The sequence below is a fragment of the Rissa tridactyla genome, unplaced genomic scaffold (assembly GCF_028500815.1).
Source record: "Rissa tridactyla isolate bRisTri1 unplaced genomic scaffold, bRisTri1.patW.cur.20221130 scaffold_397, whole genome shotgun sequence".
NCBI lineage: Eukaryota > Metazoa > Chordata > Aves > Charadriiformes > Laridae > Rissa > Rissa tridactyla.
The window spans coordinates 61,472-70,538 of NW_026529610.1; the positions used below are offsets into that span (position 1 = coordinate 61,472).

Below are 9,067 nucleotides of genomic sequence, written 5' to 3' on the forward strand. Positions count from 1 at the left end.
GGGTGTTAACCCGGACGCCTGAGTCTCCCCAACACCTGGGTGCCCCCCCCCCCCAGGCTCTTGCCCCCCCCCCCTCCCCCAACGCCTCGGCCCCCCCCCCAAACACCTACCCCCCCCCCCCAACACCTGGGACCCCCAACACCTGTTCCCCCCCCCCCCCCAACACCTGGGCCCCCCCCCCCAGGCTCTTGCCCCCCCCCCCCCCCCCCAAACCCCTGGGTCCCCCCAAACTCCTCAGTTCCCCCCCCCCCCCCCCGAACCCCTGCTCCCCCCCCAGCGAACGCCTGGGCCCCCTCTGGCCCCCCCCCCCCCCCCCCCGCAAAACCCCTGGTCCCCCCTAACACCTGGGACCCCCCAAACTCCTGGGTCCCCCCAGGCTCTTGCCCCCCCCCCCCCCCCAAACCCCTGGTCGTCGTCCCCCCCCCCACCACACCCCCCAAAACCCTCCCCTCCCCCGAACCCCTGGTGTCCCCCCCACCCCAACCGCTGCCCCCCCCCCCCCCCCCAACACCTGGGTGCCCCCAAACTCCTGGGTCCCCCCCCCGGGGCCACCTGGGTGCTGCTGGGCGTGGCCACGGCGGGGAGCGTGGCCTCTCCAGGCCCCTCCCACCCCCTCAGGCCTCCTCGGGGGGGGGGGGGGGGGGGGGCCGGTGTGAAGGCCTCGGGGAGGTGGGGGGGGGGGGGGGGGGGGTGTTTCCCGTGGGGGTTCTCCCGTTACCGGCTCAGCGGCGCGGGGCCTCCCAGAAATCCTCGGCCATGGCGGGGCCGGGCCCGACCCCGCGGGGGGCTCCGGTGAGCGGGGAGTGGGGGGGGGGGGTGTGTGTGTGGGGGGGGGGGGGGGGCGCCGGGCCGGGAGCGGGGGCCGGGGCGGGCGGCGGCGGCGGCGGCGGCGGGAGGCGGTGAGGCAAGATGGCGGCGGCGGGCGGGGCTTGGCGGCGGGCGGGGCTTGGGGGAGAGGGGGCGTGGCTTCGCGGGGAGGGGGCGGGTCTTCATCAGGAGGGCGGGGAGGGGCGGGGAAGGGGCGGGGCTTCAGGAGGAGGGGGCGCGGCTTCGGGAGGTGAATAGGGTTGGGGGGAAGGGGGCGTGGCTTCGGGAGAGGGGGCGTGGCTTCGGGAAGTGAACAGGGTTTGGGGGGGCGTGGCTTCGGGGGAAGGGGCGTGGCTTCGGGAGGTGAATAGGGTTTGGGCGGGGAGGGGGCGTGGCTTCGGGAGAGGGGGCGTGGCTCCGGGAAGTGAATAGGGTTTGGGGAGGGGGCGTGGCTTCGGGGGAAGGGGCGTGGCTTCGGGAGGTGAATAGGGTTTGGGCAGGGGAGGGGGCGTGGCTTCGGGAGAGGGGGCGTGGCTTCGGGAAGTGAACAGGGTTTGGGGAGGGGGCGTGGCTTCGGGAGAGGGGGCGTGGCTTCGGGGGGTGGGGGGCGTGGCTTCGCGGAGGCGTTTGGGCGGGGGCGTGGCCTTGAGGGGAGGGGGCGTGGCTTCGGGAAAGGAGGGCGGGGGGAGGCGGGGCTTCGTGAGGAGGGGCGGGGCTTCGAGGAAAGGAGGGGGCGTGGCTTCGGGAGGGCCACGCCCACAAACGGGGGAGGGGGGATATGGGGGGGGTCCCGGGCACCTGGGGGCCTCTAGAAAGAAAGGGGGTGCCCCCCCCACCCCCCCCCCCCCTCGCAGGGACCCACGCTGGGGTCACCTGGGGGTCACTCCAGGGTCACTTGGGGGTCACATGGGGGTTACTCGGGGGTTACTTGGGGGTTACTCGGGGGTTACTCCAAGGTCATGTTGGGGGTCACTGGGGGGATACTCCAGGGTCACTTTGGGGGCACGTTGGGGTCACTCAGGGGCTACTCCGGGGTCACATTGGGGTTACTCGGGGGTTACTCGGGGGTTACTCCGGGGTCACTTGGGGGGTCACTCGGGAGTTACTCCAGGGTCACTTGGGGGGCACGTTGGGGTCACTCAGGGGTTACTCGGGGGTTACTCCAGGGTCACTTAGGGGTCACGTTGGGGTTACTCCAGGGTCACTCGGGGGTTGCATTGGGTTTTACTCAGGGGTTACTTGGGGGTTACTCGGGGCTTACTCCAAGGTCATGTTGGGGGTCATTCGGGGGTCACTCCAGGGTCACTTGGGGGGCACATTGGGTTTTACTCGAGGGTTACTCCAAGGTTGTGTTGGGGGTCACTCAGGGGTTACTCCAGGGTCACTTGGGGGGCATGTTGGGGTCACTCAGGGGTTACTCCAGGATTACTCTGAGGTGCCATTGGGGTAACTCGGGGGTTACTCTGAAGTTCCTGGGGGTTTACTCCAGGGTTACTTGGGGGTTACTCGGGGGCTGCCCTGGGCTTACTCTGGCGTTACTCCGGGGATACGCTGGAGGTTACTCAGGGGTTACTCCAGGCTTGTGTATCGGTTACTCAGGCGTTACCACAAGGTTACTCAGGGGAAGTTGTGTGTGTGTGTGTGTTACTTCGCTGTTACTCACAGGATACCCCAAGGTTACTCGGGGGTTACTCATCGGTTACCCCGGGGGGTGGCTCAGCCGTTACTCCGGGGTTACTCCGGGGTTACTCCGGGGTTACTCAGTGTTACTCGCCGCTTGGTCCGGGGTTACCCCCAGGATGGGGTTGGGGATAGGCTGGGGTTACTCCGGCGTTACTCCGGCGTTACTCCAGGGTTACTCCGGGGTTACTCCGGGGATACTCGGGGGGGGGGGTTTTCTTCGCGGTTACACCTCACTCGGGCACGTTTTACACCACCTTACGCAGCGGTTACACCCCCCCTCGGCTCCCGCCTCGCGCCCGGCGTCCTCCAGATTTACCCCCGGCTTTACCCCCGCCTTACCCCACGTTTACACACACTCCGCTTCGGGTTTACAGCCCCGTTACTCCGGATTTACACACGCGTTACTCCGGATTTCAACGCGCTTTACCCCTGGGCTTACACCCTTTTTACCCCCGGTTTACACCCGCTTTACTCTGGACTTACACCATGCTCCACCCTTTACTCCGGGTTTACACCCACCTTACTCCAAATTTGCAGCCACTTTACCCCAGGTTTACACCCTCCTTAGTCTGCATTTACACCTTCTTTACTCCAGATTCCCCCCCCTTTCACTCCAGATTTACACCCCCAGTACTCCAAGTTTACACCCACGTTACTGTGGATTTAACCACGCTTTACCCCGGGCTTACAGCTTCTTTACTCCGGATTTACACCCCCCCATTACTCTGGGTTTACACCCCCCTTTCCTCCAGGTTTACCCCCCCCCCGTTACTCTGGATTTACACCCCAGTACTCCAGCTTTACACCCACTCCACCCCGAGTTTACACCCCTTTTACCCTTGCTTTACACCCACTTCCCTCTGGGTTTACACCCCCACCTTACTCCAGATTTACACCCCCTTTACTCCAGATTTACCCACTTTGCCCTAAGTTTACACCCCCTTTACCACAGGTTTCCACCGCTTTTACTCCAGATTTACACCCTCATTACTCTGGGTTTACACCCGCCCTTTCCTCCAGCTTTACACCCCCCCCCCCCCCCGTTACTCCGGATTTACACCCCAGTACTTAGCTTTACACCCCCTCCACCCCAAGTTTACACCCCTTTTACCCTCGGTTTACACCCACTTCCCTCCGGGTTTACACCCCCCCCTTACTCCAGATTTACACCCCTTTTACCCTAAGTTTACACCCTCTTTACCACAGGTTTCCACCCCTTTTACTCCGGATTCACACCCTCGTTACTCTGGGTTTACACCCCCCTTTTCCTCCAGGTTTACCCCCATGTTACTCCAGATTTACACCCCAGTTACTCCAGCTTTACACCCACTCCACCCCGAGTTTACACCCCTTTTACCCTCGGTTTACACCCACTTCCCTCGGGGTTTACACTCCCCCTCCCTTACTCCAGATTTACACCCCCTTTACTTCAGATTTCCACCACCTTTACCCCAAGTTTACATTCTCTTTACCCCACGTTTACACCCCCTTTTCCGCACCTTCCCTCCCCCCCCCCCCTTTTACTCCAGGTTTACCCCCGCGCTACTCCGGATTTACACCCCAGTTACTCCAGGTTTACACCCACTTTATTGGGGGGGGCCCCCTGGCGTCGGGGGGGGTGGGCGTGGCCCGGGGCGGGTCAGGGGTCAAAGGTCGTCGGAGGGTCCTGGAGACCCTGAAGCTCCCGCAGGCCCTGGGGGGGGGGGGGGGAGGGGCACAGGGTCATGGGGGGGGTGGGGGGGGTGGGGGGGGCGACCCCTCCCCCCACCCCAGGGGGTCCCCGACCCCAAACTGGGGGGATCTTGACCCAAACTGGGGCTCCCCGCTTACCTCCAGCACCAGCCGGATGTGGGCCCGGATCTTGGCCCCGTCCCTCGTCAGCGATTGGCTGAGCCTGCGGAAGGGGCGGGGCTTCAGGAGGAGGAGGAGGAAGGGGCGGAGCCTCCCCCCCTGGGGGCGTGGGCCTGGGCGGGCGGGGGGGAGGCATGACCACCCTTATTTGGTCATGGGGAGCCTCCTTCCCGCGCTGGGAGGGGCGGGGCTTAGGGCAAAGGGGAGGGGCTTGGTACAAGGGGGCGTGGCCTAACGGGGGGCGTGGCCTAACGGGGGCGTGGGCTTTGTGGGGGGCGTGGCTTATCGAGCCAGGGGTTTCCTCCAGCCATTGGGGGGGGGAGAAATGGGGGGGTGGGGCCTTATGGAGGGGGCGTGGCCAGGCCTGGGGGGCGTGGCCTCGCCGTGGCGGCGTGGCCTCGCCGTGGGGGGCGTGGCCTCACAGTGGGGGCGTGGCCTGGGGGGGCGTGGCTTAGAGAGCCAGGACCTTCCTCCAGCCCAAAATCGGGGGGGGGGAGAATCAGGGGGTGGGGCCTTCTAGAGGGGGCGTGGCCAGGCCTGGGGGGCGTGGCCTCGCCGTGGGGGCGTGGCCTCGCCGTGGGGGCGTGGCCTTTGTGGGAGGGCGTGGCTTAGAGAGCCAGTACCTTCCTCCAGCCCATATTGGGGAGGGGGGGGGAACGGAGAATCAGGGGGTGGGGCCTTCTGGAGGGGGCGTGGCCTCGCCGTGGGGGGCGTGGCCTCACAGTGGGGGCGTGGCCTTGGGGGGGCGTGGCTTAGAGAGCCAGGACCTTCCTCCAGCCCATATTGGGGGGGGGGGGGAGAATCAGGGGGTGGGGCCTTCTGGAGGGGGCGTGGCCTCGCCGTGGGGGGCGTGGCCTCGCCGTGGAGGGGGCGTGGCCTCGCCGTGGGGGCGTGGCCTTAGTGGGGGGCGTGTCTCTTACCGGTCGAGGAGGCGGCTGCGGCGGTCAAGGTGACGCAAGGCCTCGGGCACCGTCAGCTCGGCGAAGAAGCCGTAGCCCAGGGCCACGAAGACGCGTTGGGGGCACGGGCTGGGGGGGGGGGGGAGTGGGGGGGGTGGTGTCACTGGGGGGGGCCGGGGTGACCCTGGGGCGGGGTATGGGGTCACCCAGGGGGAGCTCAAGGGGGTTTTGGGGGTCCCAAAAGGGCTTTAAGGGGTTTGGGGGCCCATCTGGGGGGTCACAGAGGGGTTTGGGGGGACCCTGGGGGGATTATGGAGTCCTGGGGGGGGGTCACATGGAGCTTCGGGGGTCCCTGGGGGGGTTCTGGGGTCCATTTAGGGGGTCACAGGGGGGTTGGGGGTCCCTGAGGGGGTTCCAGGGCCCATTTAGGGGGTCACGGGGGGGTTGGAGGTCCCTGGGGGGGTTCCGGGGTCCATTTGGGGGGTCACAGGGGGGTTGCGGCTCCCTGGGGGGGTTCTGGGGCCCATTTAGGGGGTCACAGGGGAGGTTTGGGGGTCCCTGGGGGGGTTCTGGGGCCCATTTAGGGGGTCACGGGGGGGTTTGGGGGTCCCTGGGGGGGCTCTGGGGTCCATTTAGGGGGTCACGGGGGGGTTCAGGGGTCCCTGGGGAGGTTCTGGGGCCCATTTAGGGGGTCACAGGGGAGGCTTGGGGGTCCCTGGGGGGGTTCCGGGGTCCATTTGGGGGGTCACGGGGGTGTTGGGGGTCACTGGGGGGCTCTGGGTTCCATTTAGAGGGCCATGGGGGGGGGTCGGGGGTCACTGGGGGGGTTCTGGGGTCCATTTGGGGGGTCACGGGGGGGGTTGGGGGTCGCTGGGGGGGTTGGGGGGGGAGAGGTTGGGGGTGACCGGGGTGTTTGGGGTGGGGGGGATTTGGGGGTCCTGGGGGGGGGCGGTTTTTTGGGGGGGGGGTCGTGGGGGGGGGCCGGCCCCACTCACACTTCAGCTGTGACGAAGAAGTTGCAGCCGAGGTCGACCTGGGTGCGCAGGGGGGCGGCCGCCTCCTGGGGGGGGGGACGGGGGGGGGACACGACACGACACCCTCAGCACCCCCAAATCCACCCCCCCCCCCCCCCGGGGACCCCCAAAATTCCCCCCTCAACCCCCACATTCCCCCAACCCCCCCCAACCCCCCCGCAAATTTGTTCCTGGGGACCCCCAAAAACCCCCCCCTAAACCCCCCAAGTTTTCTCCCGGGACCCCCAAATCCCCCCCCAGAGGCCCCAATTCCCCCCCAGGAACCCCCAAATCCCCCCAAATCTGCCCCCGGGGGACCCCCAAGTCCCCCCCAGGAACCCCTAAATCCCCCCAGATCCCCCCTAAACACCCACAAATTTGTTCCCGGGACCCCCAAATCCCTCCCCCCCCCCCCCGAGATGCCAAATCTCCCCAGGAAGCCCCAAATCCCCCCAAATTTGCCCCTGGGGACCCAAAATCCCCCCCAGGAACCCCCAAATCCCCCCAAATTTGCCCCTGGGGACACCAAATCCTCCCCAGAGCCCCCCAAGTCCGCCAATGAACCCCCAAATTTGCCCTTAGGGAGCCCCAATTCCCCCCCAGGAACCCCCAACCCCCCCCAAATCTGCCCCTGGGGACCCCCAAATCCCCCCTAAACCCCCCAAATTTTCTCCTGGGACCCCCAAATCCGCCCCCCGAGATACCAAATCCCCCCAGGAACCCCCAAATCCCCCCCAAATTTGCCCCTGGGGACCCAAAATCCTCCCCAGGAACCCCCAAATCCCCCCAGATCCCCCCTAAACCCCCACAAATTTGCTCCCGGGACCCCCAAATCCCCCCCCCAGAGGCCCCAATTCCCCCCCATGAACCCCCAAATCCCCCCACATTTGCCCCTGGGGACCCCCCAATCCCCCCCAGGAACCCCCAAATCCCCCCACATTTGCCCCTGGGGACCCCCCAAATCCCTCCCAGGAACCCCCAAATCCCCCCAAATCTGCCCCTGGGGACCCAAAATCCCCCCCAGGAACCCCCAAATCCCCCCCACATTTGCCCCTGGGGACCCAAAATCCCCCCCAGAAATTCCCAAATCCCCCCAAATTTGCTCCTGGGGACCCCCAAATCCCTCCCAGAAACCCCCAAATCCCCCCAAATTTGCCCCTGGGGACCCCCAAATCCCTCCCAGGAACCCCCAAATCCCCCCCACATTTGCCCCTGGGGACCCAAAATCCTCCCCAGAAACGCCCAACCACCCCCAAATTTGCCCCTGGGGACCCGCAAATTCCCCCCAGGAACCCCCAAATCCCCCCACATTTGCCCCTGGGCACCAAAAATCCCCCCCAGAAACCCCCAAATCCCCCCAATTCCCCCCTAAACCCCCACAAATTTGCTCCCGGGACCCCCAAATCCCCCCCCCCCCGAGATGCCAAATCCCCCCAGGAACCCCCCAAATCCCCCCACATTTGCCCCTGGGGACCCAAAATCCTCCCCAGAAACGCCCAACCCCCCCCCAAATTTGCTCCTGGGGACCCCCAAATCCCCCCCAGGAACCCCCAAATCCCCCCACATTTGCCCCTGGGGACCCAAAATCCCCCCCAGGGCCCCCCAAGTCCCCCCACGAACGCCCGAGATCCCCCCAAATTTCCCCCCCGGGGACCCTCAAACCCCCCCCCCCCCCATCCCTCCCCCTCCTCCCCATAGACGCCCGATTCCCTCCCCAAGCCCCGCCCCCCTCAAACCCCGCCCCCTCAGGCCCCGCCCCCTCAGGCCCCGCCCACCCCCGCCCGGAGGCCCCGCCCACCTGGAGGCGGGTGAGGGCGGTGCGGAGCTGCAGCACCTGGGCCTGCTGCTCGAAGACGCCGTCCCGCTGCGCCTGCACCCGCCTGCGGGGGGCGCTGTTGGCCTGGGCGAGGGGGCGGGGCCTCGCGGGGAGAGGGGGCGGAGCCTCTGGGGGGCGGGGCCTCGCGGGGAGGGGGCGGGGCCTCGCGGGGGCGGGGCCTCGCGGGGAGAGGGGGCGGGGCCTCGCGGGGAGGGGGGCGGAGCCTCTGGGGGGGCGGGGCCTCGCGTGGAGGGGGGGGCAGCCGAGATGGGGCGGTGCCGGGGGAGGCGGGGCTTTGAGGGGGCGGGGCTCGAAGAGGGGGGGCCTCGGGGGGGTGTGGGGGGGGGGTTGCCGAGGGGGGGCGTGGCGCGAAAGGGGGCGTGGCCGCGAGAGGGAGGGGGCGTGGCCCGAAGAGGCGGGGGCGAGGGGGAGTCGCCGAGGGGGCGGGGCTTGTTGAGGGGGCGTGGTCAGGAAGGGGGCGTGGCTGGATCGCGGGCGGGGGGGGGGGACAAGGGGCGGGGGCGTGGCCTAGGCCGCGGGAGCGTGGCTCTGATTGGTGGCGGCCGGCGGGGGCGGGGGGGGCGTGGCCCGAGTGTGGGCGTCGGGGGGCGTGGCCGGGAGGGCGTGGGCGGGGCCGGGGGGGCGTGGCCTACCGCAGGTCGCGCTGCAGCACGTCGCTGACGAAGGCCTCGTAGCGCTGCGCCTTCCCCGCCGCCGCCGCCATCGCGCGCCCTGACGTCACCGCGCACGCACGCACGCACGCACGCACGCCGCGCAAACCCGCCGCGTCACCCGCCGCCGCGCCCGGCGCGCTGACGTCAGCGCCCTGCGACGCGAGCGGCCGCCGGCGGTGCGGGGGGGGGGGGGCGCTATGGCGGGGGTTTAGAGCGGCCGTAGGGGCCCCCCCCGGGTCTATAGGGTCTATAGCCCCCCCCCCCGCGGTCTATAGGGGGCCCCCAGGGCTCTATAGGGCCCCTCCCGGGTTTATAGAGCCCCCC

At 68.2% G+C, this 9,067-nt stretch overlaps 2 protein-coding genes across 2 annotated transcripts in view; one reads left to right on the forward strand and one right to left on the reverse strand.

The window, feature by feature from the left end:
• RBM10 (RNA binding motif protein 10) overlaps positions 1-3,157 on the forward strand; it is a 29,261-nt gene extending 26,104 nt beyond the window's left edge. Inside the window, 1 exon segment of the mRNA XM_054187511.1 lies at positions 3,086-3,157. Within this exon segment, the coding sequence (XP_054043486.1) occupies positions 3,086-3,157 (72 nt within the window).
• A 902-nt stretch (positions 3,158-4,059) lies between these two features.
• UXT (ubiquitously expressed prefoldin like chaperone) lies at positions 4,060-8,847 on the reverse strand. The gene is made up of 6 exons (XM_054187513.1): positions 8,723-8,847; positions 8,052-8,133; positions 6,236-6,300; positions 5,262-5,369; positions 4,321-4,384; positions 4,060-4,183 (listed from the first exon to the last, which is right to left on the reverse strand). Exons 1-6 carry the CDS (start codon positions 8,791-8,793, stop codon positions 4,130-4,132), a joined length of 444 nt encoding a protein of 147 aa, XP_054043488.1. The 5' UTR covers positions 8,794-8,847; the 3' UTR covers positions 4,060-4,129.
• Positions 8,848-9,067: the final 220 nt, after the last annotated feature.